Source organism: Pongo abelii, chromosome 3 (genome assembly GCF_028885655.2).
Source record: "Pongo abelii isolate AG06213 chromosome 3, NHGRI_mPonAbe1-v2.0_pri, whole genome shotgun sequence".
NCBI classification, from domain to species: Eukaryota; Metazoa; Chordata; class Mammalia; order Primates; family Hominidae; genus Pongo; species Pongo abelii.
Genome location: NC_071988.2, coordinates 64,794,301 through 64,819,992, shown reverse-complemented (window position 1 = coordinate 64,819,992; position 25,692 = coordinate 64,794,301). Strand labels below are relative to the sequence as shown.

General features: G+C 47.2%; 1 protein-coding gene across 6 annotated transcripts in view; it reads left to right on the top strand.

Annotated features, from left to right (window-relative positions):
* The first annotated feature begins 3,218 nt into the window (after positions 1-3,218).
* The window catches only part of PDGFRA (platelet derived growth factor receptor alpha), a 63,359-nt gene continuing 40,885 nt past the window's right edge, over positions 3,219-25,692 (top strand). Inside the window, exon 1 of one of the 6 annotated variants that reach the window (XM_009240023.4) lies at positions 3,219-3,509. Coding sequence is in view for 1 of the 6 variants with exons in the window: in XM_054554011.2 (XP_054409986.1) it covers positions 8,292-8,594 (303 nt within the window). In the remaining 5 variants the exon portion in view is untranslated. Of the gene's footprint in view, positions 3,510-3,954; positions 4,187-4,601; positions 4,692-6,065; positions 6,262-7,401; positions 7,522-7,755; positions 8,595-25,692 lie in introns of those variants that run through there. The other 5 variants (XM_054554013.2, XM_054554012.2, XM_009240024.4 and 2 more) reach the window with 5 other exon arrangements.

The following is a 25,692-nucleotide window of genomic DNA, read 5'->3' as shown; positions in this document are numbered from 1 at the left end:
AACAGGCCCTTCATTTTCAAATTGTGAAGCCAGAAACATCCCCCGTTCCCTTGCCCCGCCCATCACCATTTGAAAAAAAAATTCACAAGTTTAAACGTGATTTTCACAACTAACGGCTTTGATAACTGTTAAATTCGTACGGCTTCTAGAGCAAACGGACCTGAATTCTTCAAGGAAAGTAGAATTGGCGGTGGAGCTGGGGGGCAGAGGAGGAGAAAACACAAAAAGTCAACTCAGTGGGAAGAGCCCTCAAAGCCAAAGGTGTGGCGCTGGGAGCTGCGGCCGCCCTCGCCCGGGAGTCGGGGCCAGGAGAACAGGCCCTGGAGGCAGGGCAGGGCACGGCGAGATTTTGTTTTTGTTTTCAGTGACCGTTTTGATCTGGTTGTAAAAGGTTTACGAGGCCCTCTTTCTGAAGGTCAGCTCATCGACTGTACCTTTTTATACCCTTGCCCCGAATTTCATGTCGCCTGCTGGCTAGACGCGCAAGGCCGAGGACAGAATTGTCACAGTCCCTACCCTTTTCTCCCAACTTCCCGGCCCGGCGCAATTCGGGAGTTGGGCCTCCTTCCTCTCGGCTCGCAGCCTCCCCGACTCCCACTTTGGGGAGAAAACCCACATGCTTAACCCCTTGATAATCCCTCAAGGAAAAAACAAAACAAAAAACCCCAAGAGGTTGAAAATTAGAATGCGGGCGCGGGTTGAGATCTGCGCAGAGCTGCCCAGGCCGGTGCATGTCGCTCCTCTCCTCCGGGTACATATGGTGGCCTGGTCCCCTCCCCCCACCCCCCACACGTTGCCCAGTGAGAAGCACAAGAAGGGGAGAAAAGACCCGCAGCCCGCCTCAGGAGGGCAAGGTTTCTCGCCCCCTGCGGCTCCGGGACCACCCAGGACCCGGGGCGTCGAGGGACCGATCTCGAAGGATCTTAGAACAACACTGGGAGAGCGCGGCAAGAACTCGCCCCACCTTCCCCCGACGCCCCGGGCTGACTGCCGGGCGCAGACCCGACTTCTCCCGAACCAGCCTCGGACCAGCCTTAGAAGGCGGAAAACAGGATTCAAACCCGCCTATGAGCAGTGGTAGGGGCGGGGGCTGTGGGGGCAGGACTTGGTTTAAGGAATCAACCGCCTCGGTTCGAGGGCCTCCTGTCCGGAGGTTGCTTCTGACCACTGGGTTTATTTTGCTTTTGCAGAGGAGGCAGATGTTGACCTCTCTTCTTTGCACACTCTCCGCAAAATCTTCCCCCAACCATTTGCTTTCTTGCGCCACCCCCCACCGGGGCACTATCCCTGGAGTCAGCTCCTCAGGCCTTTAAACCTTCCAGAATGTCACACATGGAAACCTTTAGCAAATGTTTGTTAATGATCATAACAAAGGCATCATTCAAATTAGGCAGGTAATTACTACCAGAAGGACAACTGGGTGCTCGCTTGCTCATCCATTGCTTTCTGCTTTAAACTCCCGAGGAGTCGCTGCCTGGAGACACTCCCGCCCGGGCTGCTTTTCGGGCCCCATTAAACGGCTCTGAAATGAACTGTGAAGTTACCATTTGTGGGCGGAGAGCGCTGGGGCCCTGCGGACGGAAGACCCTGGCTTGACCGGGCTAGCAGTGTCGCCGAAGCAAAGCAGCCCCTCTGGGTAGGCTGTCTGTCTCGCCTCCTACCCTCTGGGGCAACTAGCCTAAAAACCCGGTTCTCAACTTAACAGCATGTGACCCAGCACCCGCTTTTGCCTTTTATTCCGCACTCTGATTTTTGGGAGGATCGTTTGTTCCCGCTCATTTTCTACAAACATTACGGTATCCTGTTAGCATTCCGAACAAGGGGCTGTTCATATATTTGCCTTCAATGATTTCCTGAAGGAACATGTGGAAGTAATAGCGAGCGGTGCAGTCACCCAAGCTGAAGATGCACGACAGCGGGTCGCGTAGAAGAGCTGGGGCAATGGGGCCCCCAGCGCAGCCCCAGGGGCCTTGTTTTCGAGGCTGACACCCCAAGACCCTGTCCTGGTTAGGCACAGCACCGCGCCCGTTGGAGTACTTCTCTGTGACTCTCCTCTGTCCACTGCACTGTGTCCACCCTTCTGGTGAAGGAGGAGACGGCTGTTGGACATGCCAGTCCCAACCTGGCCACTTTGGCCATTTTCAGAGTGCGTGTGTGGGGGTGGGGTTGAGGGAGAAGGATGAAGAATAACCCCCAACCCCAACAGGAGAATTCAAAAATCAGAGAGCGAGGAAGGTGAACGCTCTCCCCTCCCCCGCTGTCGCTGGGAAGCCCCACTCTGCCCAGGTCTGGTTCCTGGAGCATCAGCGCCCCCTTTCCCTCGCCGGCAGGATCGTTTGCTCCCGACACTGGCCTCTCGCCTTGGGCTCAGGGTTTGGGGCTCAGCTGTCATTTCCAAGGCATTCGTAGGGTTCGACCCACGCGGCGGGAGGGAACGGAGGGAGAATCAAAAGGCACCCTCCCCCACGACGCGGAGGCGATGGCACGATTCCTCAAACGCCCAAGCTTGAGCTTTTTTGTATGCGAGATAGAAGCCAGGGCAACCTCGCCCAGATAACCCCGAAAACAAAGGCACGACCAGATAAGTGACTTCAAGGGAGTAAAGGTCGTTCTATCGGAGAACGTTCCAAACCTACACAGACCCTCTTTTCTTTGTACCCTATTTCAGACCACCCAGTCTTGCACACACACACACACACACACACACACACACACACACACCACAAAAAACAAAAACTCATCATTGTCATATTGGACTCAACTGTTAGCCTAATCCTATTAAATAACTAGCAACTATATAGCCCTTCCCCTAAAAGACCCCTAGTTCAAAACGGCGCAACCGCTTGGAGATTTCTCCCGAGGGCCCTATTTCTAGTTGGGCCGAGTTTGTAGAAGGGACATTTCTTGATTCTAGATTTATATTCTCTCTGGGTATTAAATGCAATTTTGTATGTTCCTTTTCTCCTTTTCAAAGAGAATACATAACTATAGCAGTCTAAGAAAATAACCCCAAAATGGGGAGGCAAACTCATTCTGGAAATGATGGGCTGTTTGTAGTTTCACAAAACCTCTTTCCCGGCAGAGCACCAACACCTCCCCCTTCCACCCCCCCATCCCATCTGGTCTGCTTCTCCCCGCCCCCCAGTTGTTGTCGAAGTCTGGGGGTTGGGACTGGACCCCCTGATTGCGTAAGAGCGAAAAGCGAAGGCGCAATCTGGACACTGGGAGATTCGGAGCGCAGGGAGTTTGAGAGAAACTTTTATTTTGAAGAGACCAAGGTTGAGGGGGGGCTTATTTCCTGACAGCTATTTACTTAGAGCAAATGATTAGTTTTAGAAGGATGGACTATAACATTGAATCAATTACAAAACGCGGTTTTTGAGCCCATTACTGTTGGAGCTACAGGGAGAGAAACAGAGGAGGAGACTGCAAGAGATCATTGGAGGCCGTGGGCACACTCTTTACTCCATGTGTGGGACATTCATTGCGGAATAACATCGGAGAAGAAGGTAAGGGAAAAGAAAAAATGATTTTATGTTTATAAGGGAAGTCCCTGATCAGACTCTGGGACTGGAGAAAGCGAAGTAAATTCAAACTTTGGGCGACAAGAAAAAAAACGGAGCTGGATTCCAGTTGTGTGTCCAGAGAGTAATTTTTTTTTTTTTTCGGAATAAACTTCACTTGGGGATGGGTGGGAGATAACCATAGAGTTAGAAAGTCTAGGTATTTTTTTTAAACACACATTTTCCAGACCTATTTTTAAAAACAATGTTTTTCTAACAACCCTATGGCCTCCCAAAGAAATTGTTTAGGCTTACATTTTTGAGGTTTCTTTTGGGAGTGGGGGTGGTGTTCGTGAATACTGGGCCGAACACCAAGGAACTGGGGGGGTGGAGGCAGAGGTGTTTGCCCTCTTCTTGGCAGTGGGTCCTGGAAGGCGACAGGTTTTAAATGAGTGTTTTCATTCCTCGCCTGCGGTTTGGCGGGACAGCGCTGCAGCCCGTGGTGTGGAGCGCGGCTGGGGGAACAGGGGAGGTGGGGAGAGGGGAGCGTGGAGGGGGGGCGCGGGAAGGGGTTGCGGGGCGCAGGAGGCGGTCAGGGCTCGGCTGGAGACCGGACCTCCGTGCTGGCTTGCAGCACATGGAGTCGGCCGAATGCGCTTGATTACTGGACGGCGCTGCTCTGGGTGAGAGTCGGGGCCAGATTTGGCGCGGCGGTGAGGCGGCTGCGGGACAAGCAGAGGGGCGCGGGCGTGGGCAAGGGTTTGGGGCGCTCTGGAGCGGTTTGTTGGGTCAGTGAGGTGCCAGGGAGAGCGGGTGCCTGCGGGGCAGTGCGCTCGGGTTGCACGCCCTAGCGCGGGGGCGACAGCGGCGGCGCGGGCGGGCGGTCTGGAATAATGACAAACACATTTGGCCCTGAGTGAAGAAGTCGTCGTCGCCTCGCATTCCAGCAACTGGGATTTGAGGAATTTCGAACCGCACACCAAGGGGCCCTCATTGTGCGCCGTGGCCCCCGCCCCCGCCCGTCTTCCCGCGCCCCCTCCTCGGTGGAATCATTTCTGCTTTGCCCCGGGGCTCTGCTGCCGCTCAGTTCTCGCCACAGGCAGGAAAAGAGGAAAGGTCTCCAGGAAAGTGCCGAACTTCTTGTGAGGAAGTTAGGGACGACTTAGAACTGGGGAAACTTGTTTGCAGGTAAGACAGAAAGGTGGGAGGTTAACCACATTCTCCCTCCGGGCACCCGAGCCCTGGACCCCCCCTACCCGGCGCCCTTCTCCGCGCGGGGGTGCGTGGCACTTGCCGTCTGAGCTCGACCAGCGCTGCTCTGTCCTCTCTAGTTGCCCTTTTTTCCATTCCTCTCCCTGCCCGCTTCAGAGCCGTCTGTGCGTACTTCTCCTTCCTCTGCTGTTTACCCCCATGGAAACCAGCTTTACACACGAAATTAACTCCGCCCGGCTGCGCCCAGGGAGCGGGCGGCGTCCATTTGGCATTGAATATGTGGGATCAGCTGTTCTATTCCGGGAGGGTGTCGGCCAGGTCGGAGCGACGAGTGTGGCCCAACCCGAGTACGGTTGCCGGAGGGAGCCAGGAGCCGGGGCCGGGCCAGGTGTGCGAGAGCTGCCGATGGCCTGGCCTCGCGTCTTGGTCGGGAAGGACTTGCTGGCCCGGCAGGCTGTCCGTTGTGCATCCCTCCCGCAGCCGGAGCGCTGGTCCCGCACTTCGCTCCCCGAATTGTGCTAAGACCTCAGGATGTGCGCAAGGAGTGCCTGGAAGAACTTGCCACTCACTCCATCTCCCTGGGTGGGAGGCAAGCATGGATGGGGCCCCTATCAGGTCCCTACCGCCCCACGTCCGAAAAGCCCCGGGCTGGGCGGTGTGGGAAATGGCTTTTTGGCTCCGAGGCCGAATTGCTCAATGTTTTGGACCGACTCGCCTTGCCGCGGTCGCTCCTGACAAGAACTAGACAGATTTTTGGAGCAGGGAGCATCCAGGGCAAACGCACGACAGTCCTCCGCAGTGCATCTCACCGGACAAACATCCCCGGAGCCACAGGAGGGGAAGAAGGGGCTCTCCGGGCGTGCGCACCTCCCCAGCCGCCGCGCTGTCCCACCCCCGACCCCTAATCTGGTCAACCTGGACCCCGGCATTGCTGAATTGCATCCGCCTCCCTCTTCTCCCTCTCTCGTCGGCCTCCTCCTTTCCACAACCCTCACGATGAGGAGGCCCTGCCTCGACTCCCCGACAGGCGCAAGGCCGACCAGCCTCGCTTTGACGTCCTGGTCAGGCCCTGCTTCGGAGCTTGCAGTTTTGGGTTGACCCAAGTGCAGCTGGACCTCGTTCACAAGAGTGAGGGGACACCAAGAATGAACCCGTCGTTAGCCCCCGGTGCCCTGGCTCTTGTTTAAATCCTTAGATCGAGAAGGACTTGAAGGAGAGCCCAGGCTCCCAGCTCTCCGCCCCTGGGCCAGTTTCCTCTTGGGACGCGGACTGAGGGATGTAGGGGGAGGGACATTGGGCTGGGCTTTCCAGCTGCAAACACGTCTGGCGCCGAGGCGGGCCCATTTTGTGCCTCCTGGGGACGGACCGTGGGCGGCGCGCAGCGGCGGGACGCGTTTTGGGGACGTGGTGGCCAGCGCCTTCCTGCAGACCCGGCAGGAAAGGACTCCCTCTGACCTCCGGGGAGCTGCGACCAGGTTATACGTTGCTGGTGGAAAAGTGGCAATTCTAGGAAAAGAGCTATAAAAGCCGGATCGGTGACCGAAAGGTGTGGGTCTCAGGGTACCCCGGGTCTAACTCGCCGGGTCCAACCGCAGCATCAGCCTTGGGGCGGCAGATGATCTTTCGGTCTCGCCTGGGGCGCAAGATGCAGGATCGGGGGCAAATGGCTTCTCCCAACTTCTCCCTAATTCGGGTTCTGCCAGATGGTTGTCGTTTGCTGAAGTGGCTCGGCGGCATTTCCTTTTGTTTTAAACTGATCAATGAGCGAACCCGGGATAGGCTGAAAAAGTAGATTGTAGGAGGGAATAATGGGAAACCCGACTTGGGGCGCCTCCTTCCCTGCCTCCTACTGCAGTTTCTCGGTCCCCGCGAAAGGGGAGCGACAAGGGCGGGTGGGCGCGGACTCGTGAGTGGGCAGAGGAGACTATGGCGCGTGTCAGGCAAGGTGGCACCAGAAGGCACTTTTGTGTGTGTGTGACAAGAGTCTCGCTCTGTCGCCCAGGCTGAAGTGCAGTGGTGCGTTCTCGGCTCACTGCAGCCTCAGCCTCCCAGGTTCAAGCGATTCTCCTGCCTCAGCCTCCCGAGTGACTGGGACTACAGGTGCCCGCCACCACGCCAGGCTAATTTTTGTATTTTTAGTAGAGACGGGGTTTCACCATGTTGGCCATGCTGGTCTCGAACTCCTGACCTCAGGTGATCGGCCTCCCAAACTGCTGGGATTACAGGCGTGAGCCACCGCGCCCGGCCAGGAACGGTTCTTAAATGCCGAGAGAGCGCAGGCTAGCTCTCCCCAGCATTCCCGGTGAGCCGCTACCCACGGTCGTGCGGCTCTCGTGCCCATAGGAGGCGCTGGCGAGCGCCTGTAACCCTAAACCCCTCGGCCCCTTTCCCCCCACCCGCCCGGACTCTCTTCCCGCTCTCCCCCCTCTCCCCACACCCCGCCCGGCCCCCTCTCGGGTCTCAGTTGAAAACAATGCAAACGTCGAGCGTCGTGCCTGGGGCGCGGCGGCCTCTGCAGCTCTGAGGTTCAGAGCGCGGCGCGCAGGGGCGCAGGGGCGCAGGTCTCCGAAGCGGCTGGGCATCGCCACCAACCCCGGGACAACCGAGCCGCCGAGGGCTTGGTGGAGGTGGGAGGGAGAGCGGACCGCGCAGTGTTCCTCTGGGTCCAGGGGTCAGAAACCGGACAGTGGCGGGGGCTGGACCGTCCGAGCGCAGAGCCTCCCGGGCGAAGTCTGCGCGCAGCACTCCCGGCTGCGCTGTCGGGGACCAGGAGCCTGGGCTGCGGGCGAGCTAGCTGGCGAGCCGGGTAAGATTCGCGGGGCTGTCGCGCCCTCTAGTGGCCTCCGGGGGCGCATCCCGCTTTCCTCAGCCCCGGGCGGTCGGCGCCGCAATCTCAGTGGAGCGCAGCGCTGGAACCCCGGGGGCCCGGAGCGGAGGATAACCTGGGTCACCTTTCCCCTCCTCCGGGCAGCCAGTGGACGCCTTGCAGGCTCTGTGTGGGCCCGGGAGGCGCCGGGTGGACAAGAGGGGGCCGAGGTCTCTGGGTTTGGATTGAGAATGGGACGTCCTTGTAATTCAATGTGGGAGAAGCAGGGGAGTGTGGAGGAGGACGGGTCCCGTGCGTTCTTGGGGGGCAGGCGCCGTCTTCTGCGTTCCAGCCCCTCGCCAGCTCCCTTGCCCCGCGGGCGGCCTGTTGCTGTTTGTTTGTTTTACGACCCTGCGTTATTGTGCAACGGGAACAGTCGTTTCCAATCAGCTGCGCGGCCGTCGCGGCCCTCGCCAGGCTGGTTTATGGGGCGGCGGTGGCGCACGGACAGATAGGACAGCGCGGCCCGGGAACGGCGTCGAGGCCCAGGCCGTCCCCCCGCCCCGAGGGGGCGGAAATGCTGAGGTGGCGAGAGCGTGGGTTGCACAGAACCCTAGTAGCGAGTCCGGCTGAGCCTCTGCGGCCTAGCCCAGCAGCGTCGTCTTCCCGGCTCTGAAGACGTCTTCCCGAAGCCCGGCTGCCCCGGCGCACCCGCTCCCGGTGATGGGGATGATGATGGGGATGATGAGGATGATGAGGATGATGGGGAGATGTCCCCGAATTCTCCTGGGGTCCCGAGGAGATTTAGCCATTTTCAACAGCAGTTTTCCTATTTCTGCTTAAACCCCGCGGGCTTTCAACTGAGGTCACCACGAAAGCTAAAAGTACAACCTAAGGAAGGAAGAGACTGGAAGTTAACATTTGGGGTAGTGGAGCTCAGAATTCCTCGCAGCGGCGTCTGTGTCGCAACCCCTGGACGCACGTCCTTGGACCAACACTGCCATCTGCTGGCCACTCTCAGAACTACTGCGACCCGCTGTGTGAGAATGGGCTTCGCGGAGACCATTAGGAAGGTGCTTTTTTTTTTTTTTTTCTTCTCAGTAGGACCGTAATAGGTGACTGATTTTCTTTTGCTGTGAGGCTACAAGAATTGCTGGAAGACAACATTTTTATTTCGTGGAAATTTGTGTTGTGTTTCGCCTTGGTTGTTAATGCTTTGCATTTACATAGTGAACATCTTATCAGAGCTGGCCTGTGAGGAAGGTAGTGGGGGGTATTGATGTTCCCGTTTCTGAGTGAGGAGACCTATGTCGGGGCCTTGGTGACCTCAAGCCGAATGCTCAAACTGCTACTGCTACTCCTAAGGTTGTGCCATTAGGAGTCACACCCGTTTGGTGACATTCAAAAGGATATGTCATTTTATTCTCCCGTGGTTAAATATCTGGTGAAAGGAGAGCAGGCATGTTTATGAGCCCAGATTGTCCCATAAAACGCTCCTGTGTAAAAACACTCCAGCCCCCTCCCATTACTGGAATGTCTGATGGAGCTCCGGGAGATCAAAACAACAAAACAGGCTCTGGTAGGGTGCAGAGGTCCTGGTAAACACACCCTCTGCTGGAAAACAGGGAGAAGTTTCCACCAGTGTAGACCTGCACTTGGTTTGCCTGGGCTGAAGTTAGGAGACTGCGTAGAAAAAGGAAGATGTGTAATTTTCACAGTTAGAATTAACTTAGGAGAGCTGAAATTAACTGAACCTCGGAAATCTGAATCTTGAAGTCACCAGTGGCTTTTGGGGCTGTGAGAGAGTCTCCTGTGGTCTTTAATCATGTGAGGGTGGGGTGAAATTCAATATTCAGTGGTTCTGCAACGGGATGCGCTGTGCAATTGGTGATTGAGAAGCCAGCTCTCTGGCTTTAGGAGAAGAATGTCTTGCTGTTAGTCCTTCTGGAAATAAAGCCTTGCATTGCCTGCTGTCTGTTTACACTACCTTTGCACATTGCCGTTGGTTATAGAGTCACGTCCAGTGGCTCTTTACTTCTGTTTGCAGGGCAGGAGATGGCACCCTGTTAAAGAGAAAGGATAGTAGCTGCAAAATCATTTGTTTCTCTGTTCTGTGACTGTATATATTGGCTCATCTTTGAATGGTCTTTATAGCCACACCAGGCTGGATAGACTGCTGGTGTAGGCTGAATCAGAGTTCAGATCCATGTCTCCAAGAGGTAGGAAGTGCAGGGCAAGTCATGTGGCTTCTAGGGCATCCCTCACTTTCTTAGTTAAGGAGAAGTTGAAGTAGTCATTCTGAAATATTATGGGAGTCTGCAGAAAAAGTCATGAAAATCAAAGCACTTTCAATTAAACTATATAATTTAATCCTTACAATAATGCCACAGGGCAAGCAACCAGTCAGACCTTACTAGTCGTGCTTCCTACAAGAAAAGACTGAGGTTCAGAGAATTGGATAGAGTGTCAGATTTGGGATCAGTGGCTAGTCCAATGTGATTTCCATCCTTTCTTCTGAGAGAAAGCATAAGAAGGCCAAGAGGATGGCAGAAAAGCACAAGTCACTTGCCTGAGAGTCAACAGGGCAGGGGTTCTCTCTCAGTTTGTGTCTCTAAGTTATGGCAAATGCTTTTTGAGCTGTGATTATTGAGAATGGGGGCTGAAGTTCAACATGTAGTTGGCATGAGGGAAGTAATTATGATTGAAGAAAAGATTTGGATGAAATCCATTGTTCTTCCCTGCAAAGGGGGTTGTTCTCACTGAACCTTATAGTGCCATATTTCTCAGAATTTGTAGCTTCAATTACTTATATTTGCACACCTGACTTTAGATGAGCTCCAGAATAGCAGTTACTAATTAAGGATGAGCATTTAGAGTAGATCAAAGTGGCAGGAACAGCAAGACTCACTCCCAGAGAGCCTCACTACAGGTCTAATAGGTGAGGAAAGTCCCCATCTTTCCCATTTTTCTTCATTACCTCCCTGTGGGGCAAGCACTGCCATTATTCATGAGTAAACTGTCTGAGTTATAGATAAGTAATGACATGAAACTTCACAAACACGCTGAGCACAGTGGCTCACGCCTGTAATCCCAGCACTTTGGGAAGCCGACGTGGGTGAATCACGAGGTCAGGAGTTCGAGACCAGCCTGGCCAACATGATGAAACCCTGTCTGTACTAAAAATACAAGAAATTAGCTGGCCATGATGGTGGGCACCTGTAATACCAGCTACTTGGGAGGCTGAGACAGGAGAATCGCTTGAACTTGGGAGGCAGAGGTTGCAATGAGCTGAGATCATGCCACTGCACTCCAGCCCAGGTGGCAGTGAGAGACTCCATCTAAAAAAAGAAAAAGAAAGAAAGAAAAAAGAAAAAAAGAAACTTCACAAACAGGCCTAGATTTCTACCCAGGGAACCACTGTTATCAGAGATGGGAGTTTGGAATCTTAAGCAACAAACACATGTTGGTTCTCTTCCCTCCTGATGGCTTGCTCAGAGGGTCTGTTTCCATTGCCCACTTTTTTTGAGACGGAATCTTGCTCTGTCACCCAGGCCGGAGTGCAGTGGCGAGATCCTGGCTCACTATAACCTCTGCCTGCTGGGTTGAAGCCATTCTCCTGCCTTAGCCTTCCGAGTAGCTGGGATTATACGTACCTGCCGCCATGCCTGGCTAATTTTTTGTATTTTTAGTAGAGATGGGGTTTCATCATGTTGGCCAGGATGGTCTCGAACTCCTGACCTCAAGTGATCTGCCCACCTCAGCCTTCCAAAGTGTTGGGATTACAGACATGAGCCACCACGCCCGGCCTCATTGGCCACTTTATATGTCAGTAAATAATCTTTCCTGGCAGAGGGTCCACTGTATCTGGAGGCACTGAAGGAAATCTGGGAGTGTCTGGCCAGGGCAAAGCACTGCTTAGAGCTTGCACAGGAAAAGCAGTGAGTCCTTCTTTTAAGCTGGAGAATGCTTTAAAGATGCATCTTTGGCAAGTCTTGCCAAAGAAATATGGGATCTAAATGTGATAAAATCAAAGACATCAAGCTGGCTCTGGAGGCGTTCTTTGAAGTTTGCTGAGTGGATTGTCAGTGGGAGGCTGATATTTATATGTACAAACACACAAGCATTACTGCTAATTGTGGTAAATCAGGCTGGCCAGCCTGGCTCTGGGGCCCACTGTACCTGCCACCGCAGCAGTGTGGAAGCCTTGCATCCCAGGCACATGTCAGGATCCTCAGAGGCCATCAGCCAGCCAGCCAGCATTGTGTGAATTGCATTTGGGTTCACAGCACTGTAATTGTGTTTCTCCTGCTGTGGTGAGCAAAGGAAGAAAATGAAAGGAGGAGGTGTAATTTGCCCTAGGAAATAGTCAGGCAGGTGGCACACAGGGGTGGGATATGGCTAAAACACAGACCTTCCCTTGAGAGAGACCATATGGTGAAGGGGAGAGGTCATGGCCTTTGTATCACACGACCTTGTGTTCGAATCCTGGCTCTGTCACTGGCTGTGTGACTTTGGGTCATTTGCAAAACCTCTCTGAGCCTCAACTGCCACTTCTTAAAATCAACTCTAAGTAATCACAGGGTTATTCTTCACAAACACAGCATGCACATGCAAACTTTGGCTTAGTAAATAATGGTTTCTCCTTCTCTTACTTTGTTTTCTACGTACCCCACTCCCCTTCCTGTTAGGAGCCTTCCACCTTTTACTCTGTGTTCTCTTCCTCTCCCATTTTCCTGGTAGCATTCAATAAAACAGAAATCTGATTTCTGCAAAGTAGGCCATCTTACAGTAGAAATACATGATTAGGCCCCACCAAAAACTTTGTTTAGGCTATTATCTTCTGGATCCTGGATCCCCTCCAACCAAACCAAACCCAACTAGGGCTAAACACAGCAATATATGAATACATTGAATTTCTCTCTCACTCTTTCTTTTTTTAAACCAGTTTACTCAGGAATCACATGCACACATATTTTAGTTTCCAAAGTCAATGATGGAACAAATTGTGTCCCATTAGGGTCACTCCATTGTATGAGTTAGCGTCAGAGGAGTTCATACCAGAGTGACTTCATCTTGAATAGGGCCTAGGTAAGAAGAGGATGAGACCTGCTGGGCTGCATTCCCAGGAGGTTACGCATTTGTAGTCACAGAAGAGAAAGGAGTTGGTATAGGAGTTGATAGATACAGGTCATAAAGACCCCAGTGATAAAACAGGTTGCAGGCCAGGTTTGGTGGCTCATTCCTGTAATCATAGTACTTTGGGAGGCCAAGGCAGGAAGACTGCTTGAGCCCAGGATTTCAAGACGAGCCTGGACAACATAGTGAGACCTTGTCTCTACAAACAATAATTTTAAAAACATGAGCTGAGCATGATGGTGCAGGCCTATAGTCCCAGCTACTGATCTGAGAGGCGGTTGGGGGGCAGGCTGAGATGGGAGGATGGAGGCTGCAGTGAGCTGAGATCAGGCCACTGCACTCCAGCCTGGGTGACGGAATAAGACCCTGTCTCAAAAATAAATAAATAAATAAATAAGCCAGCAAAACCAGGATGTAGTGAAGAAGCTGGCCAAAACCCACCAAAACGAAGATGGTGATGAAATTGACCTCTGGTCATCCCCACTGCTTATTACACACTAATTATAATGCATTAGCATGTTAAGAGACACTCCCACCAGTGCCATGGCAGTTTACAAATGCCATAGCAATGACCAGAGATACTCTAAATGGTCTAAAAAGGGGAGGAACCCTCAGTCCTGGGAATTACCTGTCCCTTTCAGGGAAAACTCATGAATCTTCTACCGCTTGTTGAGCATATAATCAAGAAATAACTATAGGTATACTCACTGAAGAAGCCATACAGTTGCTGTGCCCATGGAGTAGCCACTTTTTTATTCTTTTATTTTCTTAATATATTTGCTGTCATTTTACTCTTTTGGCTTGCTGTTGAATTCCTTCCTGCATGAAGCCAAGAACCTTTGTGACCTCCCAGGCCAAACCCCAATTTCGAGGTTCACCCTATGACATTTTTCTGGTGACCAATGAAGGGACAATGGTAACCTCCCGTTGACTTTAAATTAAAACTGATTGGCACTGTTTGGGCTTCATTGGTGGGTGAGTCTCTCTTTGCCCAGATTCAACTTGCTAACATTTTATTCCCTTCAATTTTGGCTCCTTTGTCCTTTCTAATGTTCTTTATTTTGGACAGTTGGGAAAGTGGCTGTGAGGCCTCTGGCTTAGCAGCCTGATAGCAGCCTCCTATTGTCTGGGTGCCCCAGATGGCAGCACGCCTGACTGGCCACATCTTTTGCAACCCACCTTGTCATCCCTTCTCTGGGACTTTTTCTCTTAGTTTGTTTTTTAAAAAATTTTTTAATTATTTATTTATTTATTTATTTTTAGAGATAGCATCTCGCTGTGTTGCCCAGGCTGGAGTGCAGTGGCATAATCATGGCTCACTGCAGCCTGGACCTCACTGGCTCAAGTGATCCTTCCACCTCAGCCTCCCAAGTAACTGGGACTATAGGCATGCACCACCACGCCTGGCTAAATTTTGTATTTTTCTTGTAGAGACAGGGTTTTGCCATGCTGCCTAGACTGGTCTTGAACTCCTGGGCTCAAAAGTTCTGCCTGCCTCAGCTTCCCAAAGTACTGGGATTATAGGTGTGAGCCACTGCACCTGGCCTCTCTTTAGTTTTTAATGACTGGCTGTTTGACTTCTCTGCTCTTCAGGCTGAAATTCTTATTTCATGTTTGTAGTCTTTGCCTTGGCTATTTGGCAACTGTTTAAGGCAAGACACTTGGTTGTGAGAGTTCTCCCATTGTGTTGACCCTGGGACACCAGGGTCATTGTTCTGTAGCTCCAATTATGTTAGGTCTCATGCTTTTGGGTTTCACTATTGGCCACCCCCCAGATGCTCTGGGGTTTTTGGCATTTGGTGTGGGGACCCTTGTTAGCTGATACTCTGGGTTTTTTGGCATTTGGATGCTCCAGGGTGTTTGGCACTGACATTCCCCTCTAGCATTGTGGGTTAGAGTCTCACCCAAGGGGAATCTTGGTCTTGCCTTTTCTTGTTTTCTACTCTAAAGTTATCATTTTCTGTAAAAACATTTTCTTTTCTTATTGTCACTTTGTTTAATGCTTTGCTCCAGGAGGTAGGAATTTGCTGGGGAAAATAATTGGGCTCTCCCTATACTTAGAAAAACTTCTGTGTCTAGTAGAGATCCTTGTTAGACAAAGGGACAGTGGTGAGTCCCAGAGGACTCGTCACTAGGGTGCCTTTTAGGCAATTGGAGCAAATTCAAGTTAGCAAACTAAGTTTGGCCATTTGGATAAGTGCCAGTTTTGTCAGGGAAATAATTTGGGTCTAGCTATCTTTTATAGAATAGTGCGTTTGCGTTCCTATATTATGGCTAGAGCTCAAAGATAAAAGCTATTAGATCTTTGTTTATGTGTGTGTATAAATGTCTAGATGTGTTTATGTGTATGTACATTTATTATGTTATATATTGTGTCTACAGGGTACCAAATTGGCTTATAAATAAAAGAGTGCTCATAAAAAGAGTAAATAAGTCCAAGCATTTCTCAAGCTCATGTAACTTAAGTTTACTGAAATTTAGAGTTACTAAAAATTCATATATAACTCTGTATAAATGTGCCAAAGAAGATATGCTCTTAGTGAAAATAAATTCTTTTTGGCCAGTTCAGATGTCATTTATATGTGGGGTTTAAAATATGAATTTAGAAAGAAAATAAAAACAAGTAGAAAGAAATAAACAATAAGCAGTGGGGAGAGATGTGAGGAAAGTTATGAAAATGAAGATGTATTTTTGGTAAGGAATGTTATAAAGAAATTTTATGAGAAAGAATCTTATATGATAAATTCTTGTCCTGAGGTAGAATGACTGATTGTTTAGAAAAGCAGGAAATATAGGACAAGTCAGAAAGTCCAAGCATGTTGTAGATGACCTATGTAAGTCACAATAAAGTTTATAACAGAATTTATTAAAATTTAGATGTAATTAGCCATAACTGAAAGGAAATTTATTTATTTATTTATTTATTTATTTATTTATTATTTATTTTGAGAAGGAGTTTTGCTCTTGTTGCCCAGGCTGGAGTGCAATGGCATGATCTTTGTTCACTGCAACCTCCGCCTCCTGGGTTGAGGCGATTCTCCTGTCTCAGCCTTCTGAGTAGCTAGGATTACAGGCATGCACCACCACGCCTGGCTAATTTTATATTTTTAGTAGAGATGGGGTTTCATCATGTTGGTCAGGCTGGTCTCAAACTCCTGACCTCAGGTGATCCACCCACCTCGGCCTCTCAAGGTGCTGGGATTACAGGCATGAACCATCTTGTGTGCCCAGCCAGGAAATTTATTTATAATAGTCTATCTAAATTTTGGTGCCCTATGTTAAAACAAGTTTTTCTTCAAGTATTGGTTTGCTTTCAGTAAGATTGCAAGAAATATTGACTTTTAATTCTAGAATCTGTTTCCTTTGAAGGCCTCTCAGATTTATATCTGTTCCTTTTCCCTTGAAAAGGTATATCCTTTGCAAGTTCAAAACTGACTTCCCTAGACTCCTTTTAGGAAAAGCAATACAGTGCTTGTTTCAGGCAGTGGCTCAATAGCTAAGCCTTTGTTCTTTCATGGTGGTGGCCTGGGTTCAGTTCCTGGCTTAGGGAATGAGAGGTTTGCAGTTTGCTACTTCTGGGACTTTTGTCATTTATTTATTCTTTTTGTCTCCATCGACAGCTTCTGATTTTCTCACTTGAATTTTTTTTTCTGTGAGCTACCTTAAGGGTAATGCTGGATCTTGTAAAAATTGCTTGCCATCTCTTTGGAGACACCTCTTTTGTCCATGGTTAAGTTATAACCTTGGTTAAGGCCTGTTGGTTTCACTAGGGAAAATACCTTTAAAAAAAGGCTTAAAAGCCAGAGATGTTGGCTGTTTGTCCTGGCTAGAGTCTGGTATTAAGGGATTTAAAAGGATTTTTTAAAAGGACCTCTATAGTTATAAATCAGCTTAATTAAAAATGGATATTCCATATTCATATATATATATATATATATATATATATGTATATTTAAAAGACCTGTATGATTTTTTTTTCTTCTTGGAACTTATTTTTTTGAGAGAAAGTTTTTTGTGTGTTTGTTGTTTGTTTGTTTTTCTTCTCAGTGGACTGAATTATTTCTCCATTCTGTCTTTTTACCCCCTTTAATGCCCGTATTAGAGGACCTAAGATAATTTCTGACAGCCTGGGACTCCTTGGGAGGAAACAGAAGGTTCCACAGACCTCGTTTTGGAAGAAACCTCTGTTTTCTTCATGGAACCCCAAGAACTGTAAGCAGACAGGTCTCCCTCAGAATCCAAGGCTCTACTCTGTTTTACCTCACATTACCTGACCTGTGTGACTTTTGGGGGCATCAGAAATTACTTTGCATTATGAGAGAACCTTTAGCATTGGTGTGTATTACCTAGGTAGGATGTGTACTTTTAGGGATTGCAGTTGCTTACATGAGTGGTTATTACTACAGGCCAATACTTCTTTCTTCTCGCATTTAAATGAAAAAAAAGCATGCTCTTGGGCATCCACCTATGAATGGAGGATGGGCTGATTTGCTTTAGGTTGGCCACCAGCCTTTGGGGAACATCCTTGCAGTGAAATGCTTGGTGAAAGCATTGTACTGTCTGGTCACATAGTGTTCTATTTTGGGGGATCCAGTATTTGGTATAAATATGGGATTCTTGATTTTTGGAGATCTGTTTTGCCTTCCAGCTGTGCCTCCTTATTTGGACCTAGAAGCTGCATGCTTGAAAGAAAAACTTAAAAACTGACAAATGAAAAAAAAAATCCTATAACTACTGGATCTTCTTCTGTGTATTTATATATGTTCTGTGTGATATTTTTATAAAAGAGCTCTAATTCATTGGTTTAAGGAAAAATAAATGCTTAAATCAAATACAGTGTCAGAAAAATTGAAACTTTAATGCCTTTGAGTTCAAGTGACTTTAGTAATCTTTGGGAAATAAAGACAGTTTTAAAGATCATGGTAAAATAAAAATGTCTTCAAAATTTGGACATGTGGTCCAAATTAGGCAGGTTAGATACTGTTTTTTACCAAACAACATAAACTGCTTCTCTGAGTTTTGATAATTGTTCAACTTACCTGATTTGGAGCATTAGATGCTAGGTAAGGCCTGGGGACATGTGGAGTTAACTATGCCTCCTAGCTATGCTGGAAGGAGACCTTATATGCACTTCTGTCTGGTGTCCTAGGCTCAACACCTGCTACATAATTAAGATCACTTACTTACCAGGTTTTTAATCAAAATGAAATATTGCTAAGAGTTAACATTGTAGCATATGTAATTGAGATTATTGGAGAAACAGTTTTACCTACAAGATATGTAAGGAAAGCAAAATGTGTTTTTGGTAAAAGATTATAGGAAGGCGTGGGAGTATAATTTTTTATTTTGCTTACTTTAGTGGGTTAAAGGATTGTTTTAAGTTTGATAGGAGAAAGCTGAAGCATGAGCAAGTTGTGGAAGGTATATGAAAGATTAACATTTTAAAAGAAATTCTGTGTGTAAACTTTGGCTAAAGTTAAAGGGATATTATTATTATTATTTTTGTAAGTTAAACATTAGGATTAAAAAGCACAACAGAGTTTTCTAGAGCACTGATCTGCTCTGTAACAGAAAATTGTAAAGGGTTATAAAAGGTTTATGAGAATCTTACCTTATGGTCAAACTGATTAAGATTGGGAAGATTTGTCTATAAAGTTTTATTAAGAATTGGGTTTGACATTAATAATACACTAATGCAAAGGTGAAATTTGGCTTTCTCTCTTGAATAAGATTTTCATGTATTATTACAAGATAATGAAAGATTTTTGTTTGCTTTTTAAATAAACTATAGGAAAAATAAGGGAGAGAGAGGTGACAGATCATTTGGAAATCCAAGTCTCCCCTATAACAATGAGTAAAAGTTTTTACCTTTTTGAAATATTTGAGTTATCATTTTGGCTAAATAAATGCTTTATGGTGACCTGGGATTCTATTTTGTAATATCAACTGTTTAAACCTTTTGTATTTGACAAACGTTCCAAACTGAAATTCTAAAGTAAGTCTTTTTCTGACCTGATTAGTCTTTCTTGATATTAGGTCCCCTAAAGTCCAAAAGTGACATATTTGGCTTATTTGGTATATTAAAATCATACAGGATGCACTGTTAAATATAAAATACTATTTGGCTTTCTTTGGACTATACTTATATAAATGTGTTATTGGTATGTGTTCCAAAATTATGCAAAACTCCTATAATTCTGATATGACTTAGTGTACATTATCAGTAATAATTATAGTTCTTATGTTACATTATTGTGTGCTACAGAGTTAACCAAATTTCTTTGTCAATTGCATCTTTAATCGGCTGTCCTAAGACTTTTGTCACCCACAGACAATTGTTGTCTTGTTTTAATCCTTTTCAAAAGGTGGTGGTTTATAATCAGCTATAGGACTCTGATGGGTACTCTAAAAGGCAAGCCTCTGATAACTTTGAAAATTGTGCCATTGGCTGGGCATGGTGGCTCACAACTGTAATCCCAGTACTTTGGGAGGTTGAGGCAGGCAGATCACGTGGGGTCAGGAGTTCAAGACTAGCCTGGCCAGCATGGTGAAATGCCATCTCTACTAAAAATACAAAAATCAGCCGGGCATGGTGGCATGCACCTGTAATCCCAGTTACTCGGGAGGGTGAGGCAGGGGAATCACTTGAACCTGGGAGGCAGAGGTTGCAGTGAGCTGAGATCGCACCATTGCATTCCAGCCTGGGCTACAAGAGGGAAACTCCGTCTCAAAAAAAAAAAAAAAAAAAAAAAATAGAAAAAGAATATTGTGCCATTGAAATAGAAAAGAAAACACAAATAAACTTCCAGGATCCTCATAGAAACTTAATATATTCATAAGGAATGTGGCCCAATATCAGGCAAAACAAGAGTTAACAGCATGGACTAAACTAATAAGAGACCAAAACAATCTTTTAATGACTTTTTGCTTAAAACATTGCACATCCTTTCTGTTTTGCTTTTCAGAGTCAAGAAAACTTTTCCTTTGGAAAGTATTTACTGCTTTTAACAATTGAAAAAAGTATACTACTATAGACAAAATTTGGAGCATATGTCTTTCTTTTTACCTGATTTCTCCAGAATTTGAAAACTATTTGGGAGTATTCTTAACTAATGGCAATATAGTTATTTGCATAAGTGCAGTAAGAATCTTTTCTTTTGTAACAGGACACAATTAAAGAAACTGCTTATTTTATGAAGGCTTTGACTAGAATGGTGTGCTTTCAGATACAGACAGACTGCTTTAAGGGATCAAAGTTGATTTATAGAGCCAATAAAAGCCACTATGGAAAACTGGCCTCATTCCTTGTCTATGCAGTCTCTGTATGGAGTTCCTGACCTGTGGTAAGTGAAGAATGTCACTTTCTGACAGGCCCAGGAGCCCCAAGTTATCTTGGGACATCAAGAAGAAAGGAATGCACCCAACTTATACAGGTATTTGCAGGCACAGATAAATCTGTGGCTGGCTCAAGGCTTTAAGAAGCCTAATGTGAGATTCTTTATAAATTGAAGTTCCATTGAAACCAATTTTAAAAACAGCCTATGTGGCAAATAATTATTTTTGCCGCACTTTATACAAATAATCAGGCCAAATATAATAAGATTAAAACTTTATGGCAAACAAATTTGTCCCACTGTGATTTGTCTTTGGTGAAAATGGAAGGTAGGGAGAGAATTTGTTTCAAAAACTATGATACACCAGTTATTAGATTCTAGTCTCGTCTGTTGTTTTTGAGTTTCTTCTGCAATTTAGGCAGACCCTGCTTATTCCTGAGAATCAACCAGTGATCTATGGCTGTTGCTCAGAAGAAATAAGAGGGATGGCTAACGTAAAGATCTGGATTAGTATTCTAATTCTGGGCATGTATCAGAATTGGCTAGTGACCCCATATCAGCTTGGTTTTAACAATTACCCAGTTTATGGAAAGCCTTCTTATTTAGTTTACCTGGGATAATTGTGCTGATTTTGCTTTACTGTTGTGGAATATATTGCTGTTATCCTCTGTGTAGGAATGCAGGATAAGCTTATTTACCATTTTCTTAAATTGAACACTTATTAATCTTCCAGATTTCACCTTTTGTCAGAACTCAGAGTTATGATTTGCCCTCACTGTACTGACAACAGGCTCTGGTAGGGTGCAGAGGTCCTGGTAAACACACCCTCTGCTGGAAAACAGGGAGAAGTTTCCATCAGCGTAAACCTGCACTTGGGTTGCCTGGGCTGAAGTTAGGAGACTGAGTAGAACATTTGCTGCAGAAAAAAAAGAAGATGTGTAATTTTCACAGTTAGAATTAACTTAGGAGAGCTGAAATTAACTGAGCCTCGGAAATCTGAATGTTGAAGTCACCAGTGGCTTTTGGGACTGTGAGAGAGTCTCCTGTGGTCTTTAATCATGTGAGGGTGGGGTGAAATTCAATATTCAGTGGTTCTGCAACGGGATGCGCTGTGCAATTGGTGATTGAGAAGCCAACTCTCTGGCTTTAGGAGAAGAATGTCTTGCTGTTAGTCCTTCTGGAAATAGAGCCTTGCATTGCCTGCTGTCTGTTTACACTACCTTTGCACATTGCCTTTAGTTATAGAGTCATGTCCAATGGCTCTTTACTTCTGTTTGCAGGGCAGGAGATGGCACCCTGTTAAAGAGAAAGGATAGTAGCTGCAAAATCATTTGTTTCTCTGTTTCTGTGACTGTATATATTGGCTCATCTTTGAATGGTCTTTATAGCCACACCAGGCTGGAGGTAACAGGGTCATGGGAGTGGACTGCTGGTGTGGGCTGAATGAGAGTTCAGATCCATGTCTCCAAGAGGTAGGAAGTGCAGGGCAAGTCATGTGGCTTCTAGGGCATCCCTCACCTTCTTAGTTAAGGAGAAGTTGAAGTAGTCATTCTGAAATATTATGGGAGTCTGCAGAAAAAGTAATGGAAACCAAAGCACTTTCCATTAAACTCCATAATTTAGTCCTTACAATAATGCCATAGGGCAAGCAACCAGTCAGACCTTACTAGTCGTGCTTCCTAGAAGAAGAGACTGAGGTTCAGAGAGTGGGACAGAGTGTCAGATTTGGGATCAGTGGCTAGTCCAATGTGATTTCCATCCTTTCTTCTGAGAGAAAGCGTAAGAAGGCTAAGAGGATGGCGGAAAAGCACAAGTCACCCGCCTGAGAGTCAACAGAGCAGGGGTCTCTTTCTCAGTTTGTTTCTCTAAGTTATGGCAAATGCTTTTTGAGCTGTGATTATTGAGAATGGGGGCTGAAGTTCAACACATAGCTGGCATGAGAGAAGTAATTATGATTGAAGAAAAGATCTAGATGAAATCCATTGTTCTTTTCTGTAAAGGGGTTGTTATCCCTGATTCTTTTTTTCTTTTATCTTTTTTAGATGGAGCCTTGCTCTGTCGCCCAGGCTGGAGTGCAGTGGTGTGATCTTGGCTCACTGCAACCTCTGCCTCCTGGGTTCAAGTGATTCTCATGCCTCAGCCTTTCCAGTAGCTGGAACTACAGGAGTGTGCCACCATGCCCGGCTAATGTTTGTGTTTTTAGTAGAGGTGGAGTTTCACCATGTTGGCCAGGCTGGTCTTGAACTCCTGACCTCAAGTGATTCACCCACCTTGGCCTCCCAAAGTCCTGGAATTACAAGAGTGAGCCATTGTGCCTGGCCTGTTCTCACTGAATCTTATAGTGCCATGTTTCTCAGAATTTGTAGCTTCAATTACTTATATTTGTGCACCTGACTTTTAGGTGAGCTCCAGAATAGCATTACTAATTAAGAATGAGCATTTAGAGTAGAAAAAGTGGCAGGAACAGCAAGACTCACTCCCAGAGAGCCTCACTACAGGTCTAATAGGTGAGGAAAGTCCCCATCTTTCCCATTTTTCTTCATTACCTCCCTGTGGGGCAAGCACTGCCGTTATGCATGAGTAAACTGTCTGAGTTATAGATAAGTAATGACATGAAACTTCACAAACAGGGCTAGATTTCTACCCAGGGAACCGCTGTTATCAGAGAAGGGAGTTTGGAATCTTAAGCAACAAACACATGTTGATTCTCAGTATTTGCCTCCTGATGGCTTGCTCAGAGGGCCTGTTTTCATTGCCCACTTTATATGTCAGTAAATAATCTTCCCTGGCAGTGGGTCCACCATGTCTGGATGCACACAGGGAAATCTGGTGGGGTCTGGCCAGGGAAAAACACTCCTCAGGTTTTGCAGGAAAAGCAGTGAACCCTTCTTTTAAGCTCGAGAATGCTTTAAAGATGCATCATTGGCAAGCCTTGCCAAAGAAATACGGGATCTAAATGTGATAAAAGCCACGACGACATCAAGCTGGCTCTGGAGGTCTCTTTTGATGTTTGCTGAGTGGATTGTCAGTGGGAGGCTGATATTTACATGTACAAGCACACAAGCGTTACTGCTAATTGTGGTAAATCAGGCTGGCCAGCGTGGCTCTGGATCCCACTGTGCCTAACACCAGCCCTGCATCCCAGGCACATGCCAGACTCCTCAGAAGCAATCAGCCAGCCAGCATTGTGTGAATTGCATTTGGGTTCACAGCACTGTAATTGTCCTTCTCCTGCTATGAGGAGCAGAGAAGGAAAATGGGAGGGAGGGGTGTGTAATTTGCCCTAGGAAATTATGGGGGAGGGACAGGCACGGGGGGCGTGACATGGCTAAAACACTGACCTTCCCTTGAGAGAGACCATATGGTGAAGTGGAGAGGGCACAGCTTTTGCATCACACAGGCCTTGTATTAGAATTTTGGCTCTGACACCAGCTGTGTGATCTTGGGTCATTTGCAAAACCTCTCTGAGCCTCAACTGCCCCTTCTTAAAATCAACTCTAAGTAACCACAGGGTTATTCTTCAGAAACACAGCATGCACATGCAAACTTTGGCTTAGTAAATAATGATTTCTTTTTGTTCTATCTACTCCACGCTCCTTTCCCATTAGAAGCTTGCTACCTTTCACTCTGTGTTTTCTTCCTCTCCCATTTTCCTGGTGGCATTCAATAAAGCAGAATTCTGATTCCTGCAATGTAGGCCACCTTAGAGCAAAATACATGATCAGACACCACTAAATTAGGCTATTATCTACTGGATCCTGTCTAACCAACCCAAACCCAAATCAGGCTAAATACAGGAATACATGAAAACACTGAATTTCTCCCCTTTCTTTCTTTTTTTTTTTTTTTTTTTGAGACGGAGTCTTGCTCTGTCGCCCAGGCTGGAGTGCAGTGGCGTGATCTCGGCTCACTGCAACTTCCGCCTCCTGGGTTCACACCATTCTCCTGCCTCAGCCTCCCGAGTAGCGGGGACTACAGGTGCCCGCCACCACGCCTGGCTAATTTTTTGTATTTTTAGTAGAGATAGGGTTTCACCGTGTTAGCCAGGATGGTCTCGATCTTCTGACCTCATGATCTGCCTACCTCAGCCTCCCAAAGTGCTGGGATTACAGGCGTGAGCCACTGCGCCCTTCCCTCCTTTTTTTTTTTTTTTTAAAACAACAACAACAACAACAACAACAAACAGTTTGTTCAGTAATTATGTATATGTATTTTAGCTTCCAAAGTCAGTGATGGAACAAATTGAGTCCTATTAGGCCCACTCCGTTGCATGAGTTAGCATCAGAAGAGGTCAAACCAGAGTGACTTCATCTTGAATATGGGCTAGGTAAGAGGAGGATGAGGCCTGCTGGGCTGCATTCCCAGGAGGTTAGGCATTTGTAGTCACAGGATGGATAGGAGTTGGGTAGGAATGGTTTCACAAGATATAGGTCATAAAGACCCCAGGATGCAGGCTGGGTGTGGTGCCTTATGCCTGTAATCCCAGTACTTTGGGAGGCCAAAGCAGGAGGATTGCTTAATCCTAGGAGTTCAAGACCAGCTTGGGCAACATAGTGAGACCTCATCTCTACAAATAATATTTATTTTATTTTATTTTATTTTTTGTGATGGAGTCTTGCTCTGTCGCCCAGGCTGGAGTGCAGTGGCACGATCTTGGCTCACTGCAACCTCTACCTCGTGGGTTCAAGCGATTCTCCTGTCTCAGCCTCCCGAGTAGCTGGAATTACAGGGGCACACCACCACGCCCGGCTAATTTTTTTGTATTTTTAGTAGAGATGGAGTTTCACCGTGTTGGCCAGGCTGGTCTTGAACTCCTGACCTCAGGTGATCCACCCGCCTTGGCCTCCCAAAGTGCTGGGATTACAGGCATTAGCCACCGTGCCCAGCCTCTACAAATAATTTTTGTTTTTTTTTTTTTGAGATGGAGTCTCAGTTTGTCACCCAGATTGGAGTGCAATGGCACGATTTCGGCTCACTGCAGCCTCTTCCTCCCTGGTTCAAGCGATTCTCCTTACAAATAATTTTTTAAATATGAGCTGGGTGTGGTGGTTTCACAAGACACAGGTGATAAAGACCCCAGGATGCGGGCCAGGTGTGGTGGCTTATGCCTGTAATCCCAGCACTTTGGGAGGCCAAGGCAGGAGGATTGCTTAAGCCTAGGAGTTCAAGACTAGCCTGGACAACATAGTGAGACCTCATCTCTACAAATAATTTTTTAAAAATGAGCTGAGTGTGGTGGTGCAGGCCTGTAGTCCCAGCTCTTGGACTGGGCATGGGGGTCAGCTCAGGTGCGAGGATTGCTTGAGCCCAGGAGTTCAAGGATACAGTGAACTATGATTGTGCCAGTACACTCCAGCCTGGGCAACAGTGCAAGACCCTGTTTCATAAATAAATTAAAAAACCCCAAAAACCCAGGATGCAATGAAGAAGGAAGCCCAAACCCACCAAAACCAAGATGGTGATGAAAGTGACCTCTCGTCATCCTTACTACCCATTATATGCTAAATTATAATGCATTAGCATGCTAAAAGATACCACCAGTACCATGACAGTTTGCAAATGTTGTATTAATGACAGGAAGTTACCCTATATGGTGGAATAAGGAAGGAAACTTCAGTTCTGGGAATTTCCTCCCTGTTTCTGGGAAAATCATGAATAATGCACCCTTTGTTTAGCATATAATCAAGAAATAACCATAAGT